The 18,320-nt window shown below is 52.8% G+C and overlaps 1 protein-coding gene across 6 annotated transcripts in view; it reads right to left on the bottom strand.

Annotated features, from left to right (window-relative positions):
- GRM7 (glutamate metabotropic receptor 7) overlaps positions 1 to 18,320 on the bottom strand; it is a 197,690-nt gene that overhangs the window by 77,754 nt on the left and 101,616 nt on the right. For all 6 annotated transcript variants that reach the window (XR_013183884.1, XM_077184693.1, XM_077184691.1 and 3 more), the window contains 2 exons: positions 8,218 to 8,359; positions 6,743 to 6,897 (listed from right to left, as the gene is read on the bottom strand). Coding sequence is in view for 5 of the 6 variants with exons in the window: in XM_077184693.1 (XP_077040808.1) it covers positions 6,743 to 6,897; positions 8,218 to 8,359 (297 nt within the window). In the remaining variant the exon portion in view is untranslated. The remainder of the gene's footprint in view (positions 1 to 6,742; positions 6,898 to 8,217; positions 8,360 to 18,320) is intronic.

The following is an 18,320-nucleotide window of genomic DNA, read 5'->3' as shown; positions in this document are numbered from 1 at the left end:
GAACATGAGAGTGCTTTTCCCCCTGCTCAGCAGCCACTGACAAAACGCCCGAGCCTCTCCTTAAAAGCAGCTAAACTCCAGTCACTCACTGCATAATTGAAACCAGGGTGAAAATACAGAGATCCCTCTCTGCTGGGATGCAGAGACTGCAGCAGCTCCTGGAGACACTCAACAGGTTCAAGCTGTAATACAGAATTACAATAAAATGCAAATGCAGGGGGCTGCTCTGCCCAGCCTGGCTGCGCTGCACCTTCCCAGCCCGAGCTGATTTCCTGCCTGCCCCTGTCCCTGGCTGCAGCATTCCCGTGCCAGCAGCAGCCCCTGCAGAGTGCCCAGCTCTGTGCAGCCTGGCCTGGCACTGCAGCTGCCCCAGGCACGGGCAGAGCCCCCAGCACAGCCCAGCCCCACTGCCAGGGACAGGACAGCTCTGTCCAGGCAGGAGGGCACAGCTGGCACAGGGGCTCACCCAGAGCCCCCAGGCACTGCCAGCTCACTGCACATGCCCTGCACACAGACACGCCCAAGGAAGTGGGAAAGGATCCTAAATCCCCTCCAGGGCCAGCCCTGCCATGGCAGGGACACCTCCCACTGCCCCAGGTGCTCCAGCCCCAGTGTCCAGCCTGGCCTTGGGCACTGCCAGGGATCCAGGGCCAGCCCCAGCTGTGCCAGGGCTGCCCACCCTCACAGGGAACAATTCCTGCCCAAATTCCCATCTGAACTTCCCCATCTCATTCCCTTGTCCAGTCCCCCCCTGCTCCAGTGAAAAATCCCTCCCCAGCCCTCCTGCAAGCCCTTCAGGCAAAGATCTCTAAGATCTCCCCAGAGCTTTCTCTTCCCTCTGAGCAACCTCAACTCACTGAAAACAGAACCAAACCCCTCAAGTTGCAAGATAATTTGTATTCCCCTCTCTTCACACCAACACATTAACCAAATACATTATTTCCATAATGAGGAGATGAACATCTGTGTGGCTTCCCAAAATTTCAAGTGGCAATACTCGAGACAAGTATTCCCTCTTTGGGACTGCCACATCAGCATTTCAAATAACTGCCACAACTAAAAATATCATTTAAATTCCAATGAGGTCAAAGACAGTTCAGGTGTGGTTTGGATTTCAGGTTTTTTAGGTAAAGCAAACCAATTGGATTCCATGAAACTAAATTGCTGCAGTGTTGGACTGAATCACTTGTACTTGGGCCTGGGTAAGTGAGGTGCTGAAAGCTCTGCAAGGATGGGAAAGACAAACCCCTGCAGCAGGGCTGTGTCCCTGACAGCTGCTGTGAGAGAGCCCAGAGCTCTGGGTCAGCCCCCCTTGGCAGCAGAGCAGCCCCAGCTCTGTGGCTTCACCTCCTCCTGGCTTTGGGACAATAAACCTGCCCAAAGCCCCAAAAACCAACTCACCCCATGAGATCTGGAATGTTCTTCATTGGCAATTCATGCTCTGGGAAGCAGCAATTAAAGAGAGAAGCAGGAAACCAAAGGTGAAAATGAGGATGAGAAGGATTTCTGCTTCACATCTGGGCTCCATCCTCTGTGACTCAGCGAGGGGGCTGAGGGCTCCTGGCACAGCTGGGCACAGGGGGCACCCAGAGGGAGGAAATTGGAGAGGGAACCAGCACTGGGAGCCCAGGGAGGGAATCACTGGAGTGGGAATCAGCACTGGGAGCCCAGGGAGTGGCACTGGAGAGGGAACCAGCACTGGGAGCCCAGGGAGTGGCACTGGAGAGGGAAGCAGCAGTGAGAGCCCAGGGAGGGAATCACTGAGAGGGAACCAGCACTGAGAGCTCAGGGAGTGGCACTGGAGAGGGAACCAGCACTGAGAGGGAACCAGCACTGGGAGCCCAGGGAGGGAATCACTGAGAGGGAATCAGCAGTGGGAGCCCAGGGAGTGGCACTGGAGAGGGAATCAGCACTGAGAGCCCAGGGAGTGGCACTGGAGAGGGAACCAGCAGTGGGAGCCCAGGGAGTGGCACTGGAGAGGGAACCAGCACTGGGAGCCCAGGGAGTGGCACTGGAGAGGGAATCACTGAGAGGGAACCAGCACTGAGAGCCCAGGGAGGGAATCACTGAGAGGGAAGCAGCACTGAGAGCTCAGGGAGTGGCACTGGAGAGGGAATCACTGAGAGGGAAGCAGCACTGGGAGCCCAGGGAGTGGCTCTGTGGCACCAGCCCAGGGTCACCCCTGCCCAGCCACAGAGGAGCTGGGGCTGTTCCTGTGCCATGCAGGTGCCATGGGCACTGTGGCCCCACACCACGGGCCCTAATTTGGCCTCATCATTATTCACAAGCCATTACAGCATCCTCCACAGAACAACCCCTGCAGCCACATCCTTCCAGCCCAGCTCCTCTCCAAGCACATGGCTCACGCCCCAGGGACACAGGAAAAGCTGGAGAAGAGCAGAGAGCTGGAGAAGAGCCTGCAGCAGGCTGTAAACAAACAGAAGGAATCCAAAGGGAAGTTTTTACAAGTATTATTATGCAATAAACTCTGGCCTCCTGCTCCCCTGAGGAGAGGCAGGAAGGGCTGAGGGCAGCACATCATTCCCAGGGAATATTCCAGGGAAAAATGAACCCTGAGCTCCTTCCTTTGGCACTCAGGGGCTGTGAGAGTAAAACACTTCAGAGCCGTAAACAAGGAGAGAATTTCATCCTCAGTTTTGCTTAAGTCACCACTCTTTCATGGTTTTTTCCAAGTTCATACTGCCCAAATAAAAAAATAGCAAAGCAGCTCTTGGTGGAAATGAAAACAAAATGGGATTCACATCTCTCTGGAAGAAAAACAACTGAGAATTCCTGGGACAGTTTTGTTGGTTTGCAGTGCTTGCAGTTTTTAATTTTTAAATATACAGGCTCATCCCTGTGCTGGATCTGAGCTGTCCCTCAGCCTTCTTGCCCAGAGCTTCACAAACTCCATCCCCAGGCTCTGGAACTGAACCATTAATCTGAAATCCATCTGAATCCCACGGCTCAGTTGCAGCAATTCTCAGCCCAGACAGTAAAGACTGCTTTTCTCCACATCAGCAAAGCTTTTGCCAGACTTTGTAAATAATTCAGCTCAAATCTCTGTCCTGCCCTGATCCAGCTGCTCCCCTCTCCCTGGAGCTGCAGGCCATGCACACAGAGCACACTCACTGCTGAGGAAGGGCAGGAGGAGCCTGGCAGGGGAAAACAGCAGAGGAGCCCCAGAGCCCTGCAGTGCCCAGTGCGAGCCTGCCTGGGACCTGCCCAGCCCCACAGACCCTGCCCAGCAAAGGGCAGGACCAGGGAGGGGAAAGGTGAGCACATCCCTCCCAGCTGAGCTGAACACAGCTTCAGGGGCTCAGGGTGAGGCTTGGGAATCTCTTGGCATCTCATCACAGGGGTTCCAGGCTGTTGTCTCCCTATCACAAAGGTTCCACACCTTCTTGGGTTTCTCATGGGCACCTCCTCAGAGCTCTGACTCTTTCCTCTCCACAAAGCCCCCAACTGACCCCAGTTCCCTTCTCAACCAACCACCCCACTCTTTCATAGCATCTTCTTCTCCCTTCTCAATCAACCACCCCACTCTTTTATAGCATCTTCTTCTCCCTTCTCAACCAACCACCCCACTCTTTTATAGCATCTTCTTCTCCCTTCCCAACCAACCACCCCACTCTTTCATAGCATCTTCTTCTCCCTTCTCAACCAACCACCCCACTCTTTCATAGCATCTTCTTCTCCCTTCTCAGTAAACCACCCCACTCTTTTATAGCATCTTCTTCTCCCTTCCCAACCAACCACCCCACTCTTTCATAGCATCTTCTTCTCCCTTCTCAACCAACCACCCCACTCTTTCATAGCACTCTTCTTCTCCCTTCCCAACCAACCACCCCACTCTTTCATAGCACTCTTCTTCTCACTGGGTACAGCTGTGGCCTGTTCCTAATCTTTGATCATTGGCCCAACTGTGACTCCTTAGGGGTAAGAGTACTTTCCTCAGTATCTTTATTTTCTTATATTGTCTCCCCCTGCAGGAATCTCCTCTGGGGTCAGGAGGACCCAGCTCAGAGCACCAAGGAGCAGGGCACAGCACCCTGCTGCACAGCTGCCCTCTGAACTAACAAACAAACCAATAAATCTATAAATGAATGCAATCTCCTCTTTCTCCTCTGAAAGCCTCTCAAGCCTCTCAAGTTCCCCGTACCTGGCTGGGCTGGCTCTGGAGCTGTTCCCCACTTGCCAAGGAGTGATTCCTCTTTCATGTGCACTCCTCTGGCTCACTGTCTACTGCAATTATGCAAATAAAATGCAACTTCATCCTTTCAGCATAATTACATCAAACACAATCAGGCTATATTAAGACTGACTTAAGATGAATGAATTCAGTTCATCTAATGATTTCCTAAATCCCCCCCACGGGACTGTGGCAAAGAAAATTCTGTCCCAAGAGTGACATCAAGTACCAAGACAAATAACTGTGGATCTGGGGCCTGATCCTACAAATACCAAACACTTGAGGCCCCTCTGGAGTCACAGGCTGGGATATCCCCAGTGGCAGGAAAGCAGGAGCATCAGCCCCTGTGTGTAAAAGCACAGCACAGCCGCACCTCACACCTGTGTTTTGAACTGAAGTCACTGCTGGGGGTGGAGAACAATTTGAAAAATGCCTTTTTTTCTGTGCAGTGAGTGTTCCAGTTTCTGAGCTGTGTGAGCAGCAGCTCTGCAGGCAAACCCTGCTGCTCCAAGGTGTGCCAGGCACCCCTGAGCTCCCAGGGACTGAGAGGGGCTCAATCAGCCAGTGCAGCTGATTAAACATGGTTCCATGATTCCATGATTAAACATGATTCCATGATTAAACATGATTCCATGATTAAACATGATTCCATGGTTCCCTTCCCTGGGGCAAGGCAGGGCCAACAGTCAAGCCAAGGCACAGGAGCTGCAGTGCTCTCTCTGCTTCCAGCCAGGTTTCTTAGGAACCTTCTTCCAACATATCCCAAACACCACTCCAGACAGAGATACAGGAAAGGGAATAAAGAGGAGATGGTTTGAGGAGCAAAGCAAGGGCAAGCCCCTCATTCCTGACTCTGACACAGGGCTCTCAGTGAATGCAGGGGGAATTATTGAGCTGTGCCCTGCCCTGCAGCCCCAGGATGCTGCAGGGAAGGAGCTGGGCTGGGCTCTGCTCAGGGCTCCACCTGCTCCTTCCTGCAGCCTGGTTAAACCAGGGGGCTCTGTTTCTTTTATTTTATGCCCCCATCAAAAGCAGCTGTATTGCTGAATTTCAGATGTTCATTTCTGGATTATGCAAGAATGACATTAAAATGCCCAATTCCTTTCTCTGGGTCCTGTGGCCAAATGAGACTCAAAGGGCAGAAAGGAAAGCAGAACAACCCCCAGCAGCCTGGGCATGAGGGAGGCAGCAACCCAGAGGGGCCAGGGCCTCCCTGGGCACAGAGACACCAAAGCCTGGGGGCTCCTGAGCATCCCCTGGCTCTTCTCCTGGGGATGGACAGAAATGGGACCAGCCTGAAGGGGAAGGTGGGAGCTGAGCTGCTCCAGCAGCCAGGGCTGAGCTCTGAGCCCCCCAGCCCCTGGCAGCAGGAGCAGGTGGCACATGCAGATGGCATTTGGCATGGATGGGGCTGGGGAGGGCAGGCCCAGCCTGAGCCCCTGCAGTGGGCAGGAGCAGGCAGGAGCCCCCTGCTCTGCACAGGGACCCCTCACCCTGCCCCTCCTGGAGCACACAGACCCCAAAAGGGGTGTCTGTCCTGAAGGACACAGCAGGGACACACACTTGGAGGCAAAATGTACTTGAGGCACCACAGTAACCCCCAGCCCATGTGCAAAATGCAGCCAGGCTACTCCAGGCACTTCCCCACTGGACCAGGAGATATTTGCAGGCTCAATAAATACAATTTTTTTGTAGGTACACCAAATACACTGATACTCATACCTCTAATTTAACTGACTTTGTTCACCACAACTCTCCCACTCTGCCATCCTCACTCACTGCCTCCAAAACCCCCTCGTGCTTCCCATCAGGGGTTTAATGTGTAACATAAAAAGAAAATATTTTAAAACAAACAAACGTGGGAAGTTTTTGTTTCTGTGTACTGTTGACAGAATTTTCGTTTCTGTGTCAGAAACCCTCAGGGATGAATACAGACAGTGGGAAAAGCTTATTAAAATATCCTGCTTTTCAGAAACAAACCACTTCATTGTCTGTCAACTTTCTGTATTTACGGAGAAATAACATCCACGAGTGCCTCGGGGGGCTAAAAATGTAAAAGAATGAAGCAGATGATCTACCTGAGAGGAATAACTGATGAGCAGGGAGTGCAGGCGCAGGAAAAATGCAAATATTTGGTTTTCCAGGGAGTGAAGGCACCAGAGCCCATTTTAATGTGGACAGTGTGTTCCAGGACTGGGCCAGCAGAGGAGCTGGGTTCCCTGCTCAGTGCCTCCCCTGGAAACAACTTTTCCTCCAGAGAACACAGACCCCGACCAGCCTGGCCCAGAGGGAGCCGTGTGGGTGCTGAGGCATCTCTATCACAGCAGGGTTAACAAACTGAGCTGAGATCAGACTATGAACACTTGAGAGCACAAAGGGAAGCTGAGAAACAAAGGGGTTCAGCAAAACCAGCTCCCCAAAATTCACCACACACACACATCTGTACAGGTGTGGCTATTTCTGAAGCATGCAGCAATATGGATAAATACAGTGCTTGATTTGAAATAACAGTTAAGCTGAGTTTAAATGGAAACATGAAGTTTCTCTTACCCTCGATGGTGGCTCTCTTGGGCAGGATGGTGATGGCTCCCTCGGCCACGTCCTCCTGCTGCAGCAGCGGGCTCACCTTGGAGCCCCACGTGTCGGAGCCCACCCACAGGAAATGGCCCACCTGGTCTGCCCTCTTGGCTGCTGCCAGGATCTGCCTGTGGAGAGCAACAGGGTTGGCATCGGGGGCACTGCCATGGGGCTGCTCCAGGGAACGGGGTGGCACCGGCACAGGGCTGCTCCAGGGAACGGGGTGGCACTGACAGGGGGCTGCTCCAGGGAATGGGGTGGCACTGGCACAGGGGCTTCTCCAGGGAATGGGGTGGCACTGACAGGGGGCTGCTCCAGGGAACGGGGTGGCACTGACAGGGGGCTGCTCCAGGGAATGGGGTGACACTGACAGGGGGCTGCTCCAGGGAACGGGGTGGCACTGGCACAGGGGCCGCTCCAGGGAATGGGGTGACACCAGCACAGGGGTGGCACTGGCACAGGGACTGCTCCAGGGAACAGGGTGGCACTGGCACAGGGGCTTCTCCAGGGAATGGGGGTCCCACTGGCACAGGGGTGGCACTGGCACAGGGGTGGCACTGGCACGGGGGTGGCACTGGCACGGGGGCTGCACCCTGTGGGCTCAGGGGTCTCCTCCAGCCTGACTGGGCTGTGATGAGGAGGACCAGCACATTCCTGAGCCCAGCAGAGCTCAGGGGCTGGGACACTCGGGCTCTGGGCCAGGGAAGGATGGGACTGGGTGATCTCCAAAGGTCCTTCCCAACCCAAACCATCCCAAGATCCATTCTCTTTAAATTCACCCTATATCCCACAACTGATTCCACTAAAACTTAGAGTTTTCCCATTGACTTTACTGAAACTTTTCCCAAAATTCTTTTTGTCTCGTTTTGTGGGACCAGGCCTCTCAGCAACTGATGATTCCATCACAATTTTAAGCTAATTTCAAATTCTGGACCCAGAATACGCAAGCGAATAATGAAATATAAAATATTCTTTGTGTTATTTTATGAGCCCATTCCATGTGGTTTAACCTTGAGCATCCAAGTCACTTTATCACTATTAACTTTCATCAGCCATAAACCAGACTGAATTAATGAATTACACCGAGTAGAACGAGCCTGGAGAGGGGGGCGTGTCTGCAATTCCTCTGAGAGGAAAGGTCAGCTCTGCCACCCAACGGGAGCATGGGAAAGCTCCAGGAAAAGCTCCAGGAAAAGCTCCCAGCTCCTGGGCCCCATTCAGGGCACCCATGAGCCAGCAGCAGCAGCAGCAGTGCCTGGTGCTTCCCCCATTCCCAGCCCCCTTATCCCCCATGGCAGCAGTGCCTGGTGCTTCCCCCATTCCCAGCTCCCCATTCCCCCCATGGCAGCAGTGCCTGGTGCTTCCCCCATTCCCAGCTGCCCACAGCCCTTGTGGCTCCCAGCCCAGACGTTTCCCTGCCCAGGGAGGGCCCAGGCTCCCAGGCTCACCTGATGTCCTCATCGTGGGCGAAGATGACGATGGCCCTGGCGTTGGGCGTCTCCAGCAGCTGCCGGATGATGCGGTCGAAGTCGATGCTCTTGTCCTTGCGCTCCTGGGGGATCTTCAGGGACTGGGCGATGCAGAGCCCGCCTGTGCCAGGAGCAGAGCACAAAGGGACCCTCAGGGGAGCACAGGGAAATGTCACAGAGCCCAGCAGTGGGGAAGGCACAGCCCAAAGGGAGCCTGGAGGGGAGGAGGTGCCCCGGGGGTCACTGCCCTTCCAGCATCCACGGCCAGATCCAGAGGGGTCCGAGCAATTCCTGCTCTGACAGCGCAGCCTGCGGGGCTGGGGGTCAGGGCTTACACAGACTGTGCCCAACCCACTGCAGAACGGCACAACAAGCAAAGAAACGGGCAGTGGAAGGATGAAAAGGAATTAAAACAGGAAACAGCAAGCTGAACGAGCCTAAACTGATGAACAAACCCCAAAACAACGGACTGAGAGACAGAAGGTACTGACAGTGTATTGGGCAGGTTTATCTCACTGAAGGGCTGAGATTCTTTTTGATTTTGCAACTTGGGAGCTACTGGGGGAAAATGCTTCCACTGGAATGACTGAGCTGGAATGGGAACAGCCAAAGCTGAGATATTGGCAAAACCCACACTGTGCAACAAAACCCCTGTTTGTTCAAAACCCCTGTTTGTTCAAGGGCCCACCACCAAACAGATGGACAGACAAAACAGTGAAACCTCAAGATAAAGTCTGTGAAAGGGATTTCTCATGAACACCCAGAGAACACAGCAAAGAGCATCAGCACAGCCACAGGTACCCTCAGCCAGACCAAAAAATGCCCACTTTTAGCACAGTTCCTGTGCTACAGATGTCTAGTCTGTTAAAAAAAATAAATTAAAAAAATCCCATCTCCCATCTCCACCAACATTCTGGTTGTTGCTGGCAGATGAAAACACAACTTTTGCCTTAATTATTTTGATTCTCAGCAGTAATCACTTTCATCTTTTACAGCATCTTTGATACCAACCTGCTCACCATAGTGCACAGAGCGTTAATTAATAACGTATCAGAGCTCTTAATAAAAACCAGCAGTGGGGATGAGTTAATTAAAAGGCAGCAGAACAAGGGAGAGATTCACAGATAGGCTTTAAAACCCAGCTTTACAAGTCCTGTAATTGAAGCACTGGAGAAGGTGTTGCAGGGTGAAGGACCTGGAGGAGGAGGAGGAGGCTCAAGCCCCAGAGCATCCTCCTCATCCCAGGGCACAGCAGACCCAGAGGGACCCAGGGACAGCTGGGAACACCAAACTGCTGCTTGGAAATGTGAAATGCAGCTCCTGTGCCGTTCCTGAGCCCCTCACAAGGCAGGCCAGCCTTGTTTTCCCTGATTTTTGACAGAGAGGAGCTGAGCTGCAGCTGCCTGAAGGCAAAGGAGCTCTGCTGGGCCAGCTGCTCCAAAGGCTCACTGGAACAAAACCATTGTTTCATGGGGAGAAGTGAAACGGTGAACAGGAAAGGCTGGAAGAGAATAAAGGAGAATAATAACCCCCAAGTTTTTCTCTGACTCACATAAAACATTTGTTTTGCAATTATCACAACCTGGACATTCTGCAATCTTTCTTTTCCCCTTTAAAAGCAAACACTACTGAGCTTTAAAAATCAACTTCATTTTAAATGAGGATTGCAAGTCTCAGTGCCAGCGAGCTCAGAAATGGGAACAGCTTTACATGCTCTATTTTCCCCAGTCAGAATGAGACAGGATGAACCCAAGGCCACGAGCAGGGCTGTCCCACTTGGCAGGGATCACACTGGCAGCGGTGACAGGCACACACAGTTTGAGCCTTCCCAAAAGGAGCAGATGCCATGGGCCCTGCTAGCCTTGGCACCACCTCTGCTCAGGGGAATTTAGGAGAAGTGGCAGGAGGAATCAGGGATAGATGGCAAACACCAGCGTGCCCTCTGTCACCCCCTGGCAAGCACAGTGCCCGGGGAATTGGGTGTCTGCTGTCCTAAAGGCACAGGGGAGTAAGTTCAGCTTCCACATCCTCATCCCACACTCCAGCACAACAGGAAACATGAGCACAGTTATTGGGAGTGTCAGGTTCATTCACAGCACTTCCAAGGGAAAAACCTCCGAGGGAATTAGATGGTAAAAACACGAAAGCTGCAAATTCAGGATCTTGTCATAGGATCCCTGCAGTGATTCATTACCTGGTGGCCTGGAGGAGTGACAAATGCTCCAAGCAGCACAAAGTGCCTGGCAAGGGAGCCAGAGACACCCAGGAGTGAACAGGGGCTGCCCTGGGGATGTCCCAGGCCAGCTCAGGTGTGGGATCCCAGAGGCAGCTCAGCTTTGGGATCCCAGAGGCAGCTCAGCTTTGGGATCCAGAGGCAGCTCAGGTGTGGGATCCCAGAGGCAGCTCAGCTTTGGGACCCCAGAGGCAGCTCAGGTGTGGGATCCAGAGGCAGCTCAGCTTTGGGGATCCCAGAGGCAGCTCAGGTGTGGGATCCCAGAGGCAGCTCAGCTTTGGGGATCCCAGAGGCAGCTCAGGCTTTGGGGATCCCAGAGGCAGCTCAGCTTTGGGATCCCAGAGGCAGCTCAGGTGTGGGATCCCAGAGGCAGCTCAGGTTGGGGATCCCAGAGGCAGCTCAGGTGTGGGATCCCAGAGGCAGCTCAGGTTGGGGATCCAGAGGCAGCTCAGGTTTGGGGATCCAGAGGCAGCTCAGGTTGGGGATCCCAGAGGCAGCTCAGGCTTTGGGATCCCAGAGGCAGCTCAGGCTTTGGGGATCCCAGAGGCAGCTCAGCTTTGGGATCCAGAGGCAGCTCAGCTTTGGGGATCCAGAGGCAGCTCAGGTGTGGGATCCCAGAGGCAGCTCAGGCTTTGGGGATCCCAGAGGCAGCTCAGGTGTGGGATCCAGAGGCAGCTCAGCTTTGGGATCCAGAGGCAGCTCAGCTTTGGGATCCCAGAGGCAGCTCAGCTTTGGGGATCCAGAGGCAGCTCAGCTTTGGGATCCCAGAGGCAGCTCAGCTTTGGGATCCCAGAGGCAGCTCAGGTGTGGGATCCCAGAGGCAGCTCAGGTGTGGGATCCAGAGGCAGCTCAGGCTTTGGGGATCCCAGAGGCAGCTCAGACTTTGGGGATCCCAGAGGCAGCTCAGGCTTTGGGGATCCCAGAGGCAGCTCAGGCTTTGGGGATCCCAGAGGCAGCTCAGCTTTAGGATCCCAGAGCTGGCAGGGCAGTGCAGTGCTGCTGCTGCAGTAGCCATGGATACCCATGGCTGGCTGCTATCTGGGCTCTCTACAACACTAACTACATTATTCTGCTGCCCTGGAATGCTCCAGGAGCTGTTTTTCTTATCACCACTTAATTGGATTATCAGGTAGCAAAAGAGACAATTGAACACTTTTTCAGCTGATTTATCTGCAGAGATCCCCTTTTGGGGGGAATCACTTTTGGCAACACTGAAAACATCACGTCACTAAGTTATGTTGCTGCTGCTGATTATTAAAAGGAACTCTCAATTAATTTGATTAATACGTTCCTTTAAAATTAGCAGCTGCCAGGAGCAGCCTCCTGGGTGTTTATCAGAGCTCTGGGAACAACAGGAAAGCCCCTGGCACAGCTCAGCTGCTCCTCACTGGCAGCAGTTCCAGGAGCCCCCTCACTGCAGCCAGCACAGGAAACACCCCAAAATGGAGATTTTAACCATGCTGTGTGGGGAGGGGTGAGAAGAGCTCGGGTTAGGTACAGGTGGTACCAAGACTCTGTGAGGTAAACAATAAAAATTAAAAGCACAATAAAAATGAGAAGTCTCCAAGTGCAGGAGAGCTCTGATCCCTCACACAAACCCTGCCAGGGAGCTGCTGTGGCCCCAGGATGCTCCAACAGGCAGGACCCCCACACACGGGGGAAAATAAATCAGTCAAACACTTTAACTGGAGTTTGGGGGGGCAAAGGAGGGGAATTCACTGGGGAAAAATGAAATAAACCTCAAAGGCACACAGGAGGTTTTTCCTATTTCATTGTACATTTTCTATCCCACTGCTGGGTTCTGGCATTTCCTGCCATTCCCTGCATACCCAATTTATGAGCTGCAATGGATTTCACTTGTAAACCTCCTGTATTCTGCAGGTGAGAAACCAGTGGCAGTAAGGCTGAAAACAGAGTTTAAAGAAGTCAGGATCCTCCCCTTGTGAAAACCTGGACAGCACAACTGAGGAGAGCTCCGTGACAAGGCAGAATCACATCCCAAAGAGCCAGAGTGACAAAGGATCATTTTATAGTCCTGAGATGCACCTGGGGCTGCCCCAAACTCCTCAGCAGGGATGGAGTTGTTCAAACACCTGACACAAACCCACCCAATCCTCAGGGCATGGAATCCTCACACTGAGCAGCATTTACAGCATGGCAAACCCACCCAGCCCTCAGGGCAGGGAATCCTGACACACTGAGCAGCATTTACAGCATTACAAACCCACCCAGCCCTCAGGGCAGGGAATCCTGACAGTGAGCAGCATTTACAGCATGGCAAACCCACCCAGTCCTCAGGGCAGGGAATCCTGACACAGTGAGCAGCATTTACAGCATGGCAAACCCACCCAATCCTCCAGGGCCAAGGATGGGAATCCTCACACACTGAGCAGCATTTACAGCATTACAAACCCACCCAGCCCTCAGAGCAGGGAATCCTCACACTGAGAAGCATTTACAGCATTACAAACCCACCCAGCCCTCAGGGCAGGGAATCCTGACACAGTGAGCAGCATTTACAGCATGGCAAACCCACCCAATCCTCAGAGCAGGGGCTGGGAACCCACCTGAGAGCCACACGGGGCTCTGCTGCAGCAGCCACTTCCCAGGGAGGGCTTTAGGGCCAAGCTTTGTTCATGTTTAACCAAAACCCAGAACAAACCCACGTTCCAGGCCCTGCCAGCAGCCTCACAAACAATCAGACCTTCAGGAAGAGGTTTGAGTGTAGGAACATTTGCAGTCCCGTTCCCAACCCTGCAAATAAAACCAGTGAACAGAGTGATCCTGGCCTGGGTGTGCAATATTCCCTGTCCCAGCATGGGAGCCCACCAGGGGCTGCCCTGAGCCCACCCCAGGCTCTCAGGGATTTATCCAAGGGATGCAGAGCCGAGGAGATGCCCAGGGCATCTGCCCCTTGCACCCCAAAGGAATTCCAGTCTGTGGGAATGAGCCCTGCCACTCCAGAAAAGCTCCTGCCACTCCAGAAATGGCAATAAATTGATTTTATGAGTTGATGCCCCCCAGTGAAAGCAGAGCAAGGCAGGTTCAGAGGGGCTGGTGGGGCTGGTTCATTCTGCTGCCACCCAAACCCACAGCTCTGGGAATGGAACATCCTGGGCATGGAGCACACCCTGCAGGGAAAACACACGGAGAGGCCAGATCAGCTCACAGTATGCAGGATCCTCAAGGAAAAGGAGCTTCAAGTTAAAGCAGGGCTGGTAGAGAGATCCAGAAATGCCAGCTGGGCCCTCTATCCTAAATCAGAGTCCTGATGAGCCCTGCCTTGGCTGCTTGTTCCTTCCTGGAACAATGAATATCTGCTCCCCAGGAATGCTCACCCTCTGCCAAGAGCCACTGAGTCCTTGCTTATGGCACTCAAAGAAGTTTACAAATGTCCTGATCTGCAGATGGGCTCGGGTTCAGATTACATCTCCAGAGTATGGAAATTCAATAGTAAAACTGGAAAGTGCACCAATAATAAAATTACATTAACACATGGAATGACAACAATTTATCCAAGGAAAAGGATCCCCGTGGATACCCAACAGCTTTAACTTAGAAACTTTCTACACATGAAGAAGCTACTGAATCACTTGGAAATTTCATTTTCTCTAATTTTGTTTATTGTTTCATTTTTTCCTATTAGCCCTCATCATAACCCAACAACAGAACACCTAAACTAATATGGAAGACTAATATTTCTAGCATGTTATTCATTAATGCTTAATTCCATTGTGTCAGACCTTTGCTGCATATTTAATGACATTCCTGGTGTGTTTTATCACCTCAAAATTGTCCTTTATTATGGCAGTTAAACTCCAGTAATATACAAAAAATTAAGACTCTCCTTGGGAACACTAAATTAAATTACAAGAACGGTGTAAGATGACTTTGAGAGATGTAGGAAAGCTCTGTTTGTGAGACAGAATAGAAGGAGAAGGAGCTGCCTGTGCCTGGGAACCTCGAGTGAGAACTGGCTCAGCCCAGGGCCTGGCTGCAGGAGGGATTTAGGAGCTTTTGGCTTCCTCAAATCCGCTTCAAAGGTGCATTGGAGGCACGCAGTGCAGCCAGGCAGGAAAAGGCAATAGAAAATAGAACACTGAAATGCCTTTTGCTGGTGAGCTCCGTGCCAGGAGCGCTGCCAGGGCCTGGGCTGGGCAGAGCCCTGCTCAGGAGGGCTCAGGAGGGCTCTGGGGTGCCCCTGGCAAGGAGATGTGAGCCCTTGGATGGAGATGGGAGTGCAGGGAAGCAAGAGGAAACCCCAAATGGATGAACCCTTCCCTGTTTGCTCTCAAAGGCTCAGAACAGGGAGCTCCTGAGCTGCACACCTGCATTTACCTGTGAGCCCTGTCCTTCACCTGCCTCCAACAGCCAGGAGGAAACAGAGAGCCCAGGCTCAGACACAGGAGTGCTGGGGATCAGGGAATTGGGGATCAGGGAATTGGGGATCAGGGGAATGCTGGGGATCAGGGGAATGCTGGGGATCAGGGGAATGCTGGGGATCAGGGGAATGCTGGGGACCAGGGAATTGGGGATCAGGATCAGGGAATTGGGGTTCAGGATCAGGGAATTTGGGATCAGGGAATGCTGGGGATCAGGATCAGGGAATCGGGGATCAGGGAATGCTGGGGATCAGGGAATTGGGGACCAGGAGCTGCTGGGGATCAGAGACCTGCTGGGGATCAGGATCAGGGAATTGGGAATCGGGGAATGCTGGGGATCAGGAGCTGCTGGGGATCAGGAGCTGCTCAGTGCTGGGCTGCTCCTGCAGGAATATTTGTTCCCCCCCAGCAGTAAGGATGCCGCCTCTGGATAAGGAATCATTACAGACTGTGAGCACAGAACGATCCCTAATGATGGAGCTTTTCTAACTCCAGGTTGCAGCGTTCCCAGGTCCCCAGTCCCCTTTTTTCTTGGGGAAGGAACGTGGCATTTCAGCTGCTCCCAGACAATGGCACTGCTGTGGCTGCTGGTGTCAGAGCAAGCAAAGACTTGTCACCTCTTCAGAGAGTGACAAATGCAGAGAGCAGCCAGGACCTGTGAGACAGCTCCGTGGGAGGGCAGCGAGCAGAAGCATCTTTGATAGATAATTTTGGAAGGAAGCATTTTCCTCGTTTTTCCACCCAAGGAGAGAACAGCGTTTACAGCATGACAAAACTCCTCCAGGAGCCCAGAGCCAGGCTCCCAAAAGCCCTGCAATAGATCAGGGACAGGGAACAAGGCCACAGAGAAAGGGTCCAGATGGGGCTGAGAGCTGGACCCCAGAGGACCCTTCTGTACAGCCCCACCTTGGTCCCCATCCCTGCAGGCATCCCTGCAGTACCAGACCAGGTTTTGGTGGGTCCCTCCTGGGTTTTGGATCACTCCTCCCTTGCTGCAGCACATTTTCCTCCAGACTCACACCAGGGTCTGTGCTGGGAGCTCACACAGCGACCCCTGCTCTTCTGGAACCCAAAATGGGCACATTCAGCAAAGCTGGGAGCTGTTTAAGCAGGCCCTGTCCCCAGCCCTCACACAGGGAAATGGAAAATAGAACTCTGTAACTCCTTGGTCTTTGCTAGTCCTTCTCATAATCCCCATCTCCTTCACACTGGAGTAATGTTCTTAATGTACTCGCTGAGCCTTAATGGCCCTCTCTCAAATGAGTACTAAAAATGCAATATAGCTCAATAAAACCACTCTTGCAGCCTGGCAAAGCCCAGCCCAGCCCTGAGGCACTCCATTCCATGGAGCTCTGCCACAGAGGCTGCACAGGGAGATAGGAGCAGGCTGAGGGAAGGCAGGCCAGGACTGATCCCAGCAGGGCCTCACCTGAGGGAAAAGCTCCTGAGGGATCCCAGCACCCACCTGGGGACTCCCCTGGGGACAGGGGCTGGGACAGGGACACCCAGGGCAGGCTCAGAGCAGCCTGGCACAGAGGGAGGGTCCCTGCCATGGCAGGGGGCACTGGGGGCTCTCCCAGTCCCCGTTCCTGTGCTCCCTCCTCCCCCAGGAGAGAGGGGATGTGGATGTTCCTGAGTGATCCAGCACTCTCTGCCTTCCAGGGAGCCTGTTCAGTGGACAGCCCTCTGCAGACAGGGATTGTGTTCACCTGGGGCTGGACCTGAGAGTCCTGTGAAATATCTGCCAATACCCAGAGGGCCCAGAGCCCAGGGATTGCTGCAGGAACCGTCCCTCCACGCTGCCCTAAAAGCTCCCCAAAACCCCATCAACCTTTAAAGCCTCCATTTCCCTGGTGCTGCAGCCCTGATTTTATCAACTGGGCACCCTGACCTGCGACAGTGTAGGAGAAGCTGCACTGTGCCACACCAAGAATAAACCCCAGGAAATTCCCTTTACAGCAAGAACCTCAGAGAGTCAAAATATTAATGCACCAGCAATGAGGGCACAGCTTCCAATCAATCAATCAATCAATCAATCAATCAATCAATCACTCTAGCTTTAAACATTTTTTATGCCACAAGAAGGGTTTTCTGCAGAATCTTGACAGGGCAAGGTAATCAGAAAATTACCAGGAAAAATCAGAAAAACCCCAGGAAATCTGGGATTCACAAGACCAAGGAGAGAGGCCAAAGACAGGATAAGGAAGAATCAATGATGCTGCACGTGGCCCTTTCCCTTTGCTGTGGGGCACTCCTGATGTTAGTCCCATTTAACTGCATTTCCCTCTGTGCCCCTGCAGTGGGCATCACCCCAGGGCATTTCACACACACGGGGCTGAGGAGGGGCAGAGCTGCCCCAGGGCTGCCAGCAGTGACCCCACAGAGGGGTTGGAGCTCTGCAGGTGCCTGGGCTGCAGGAGGGGCTCCCAGTGCCCCCCGCCCAGCCCTGGCTGCTCCCCCTGCCCCAGGAGCTGCAGCTCCTCCTGGAACGAGGGGGAAGGGCCAACACATTTCCCTTGGAAAGAGATCCCGACTCCTGTGGAGGAATTCAAATGATGTTCTAAGTGTTACACAAATGAAAAGCAATTAAATCAATGTAACTCCTGAGGAAACAGAGCTTGACTGCTATTTCACATAAGACATCCACTTCCTTTATCTTTAATTCATTTTGTGGTCGGAAAAGATGACCAAAGTTATCTTTACTTTGCAAAAACTACTGCAATGGGAGTGAGGGAAATTAACACTTTGATTAACACTTTTAATATTTGAAATTAATTTCAAAGCTCCATCTCAGTTTCCAAGGTTTGTATTAATCATTTCTCCCAATATTATGGCATATTGAAAGAACTTGATTAGGTTGATTCCAAAACAGAGAGTGAAGAGACAGCTCAGCCACCACTGATTCAGCTCCTCCCTGGCATTCCAAGCCTCCCTCCTCAGGGAACCTGCACTGAGGAGGAGCTGCTTTGCTACCACCTCTCTTTTAACAGGAAACGTGGAATTTTGGATGCAAAATTCTCAGAGCTCACACATGGAGCAGCTCATCCCAGGGCTGGGACACCCACAGAGCTCTGGCAAACCATGGCTGGAGAGGAACCCTGGTAACTCACGGGATCAGGGAATGGTTTGGGCTGGGAAAGCCCTCTAGGAACAGAATCCAGCTGGGAAAGCCCTTTAGGAACAGAATCCAGCTGGGAAAAGCCCTTTAGGATCAGAGTCCAGCTGGGAAAAGCCCTTTAGGATCAGAGTCCAGCTGGGAAAAGCCCTTTAGGATCAGAGTCCAGCTGGGAAAGCCCTCTAGGATCAGAATCCAGCTGGAAAAGCCCTTTAGGATCAGAGTCCAGCTGGGAGGCACAGGGCAGCACAACTCCCCAAGCTCCTCCACTCTGCAAACACAGAAAATGCAAAAAAACCCCACCAAGCTGTTGGTTTCTGTCACCTGGAGAGTGCTTGGGACTCACGATGGA

This window comes from Agelaius phoeniceus, chromosome 11 (assembly GCF_051311805.1).
Source record: "Agelaius phoeniceus isolate bAgePho1 chromosome 11, bAgePho1.hap1, whole genome shotgun sequence".
NCBI lineage: Eukaryota > Metazoa > Chordata > Aves > Passeriformes > Icteridae > Agelaius > Agelaius phoeniceus.
Note: the sequence above shows the minus strand (reverse complement) of the source record. Positions and strands in the feature narration are given on the sequence as shown.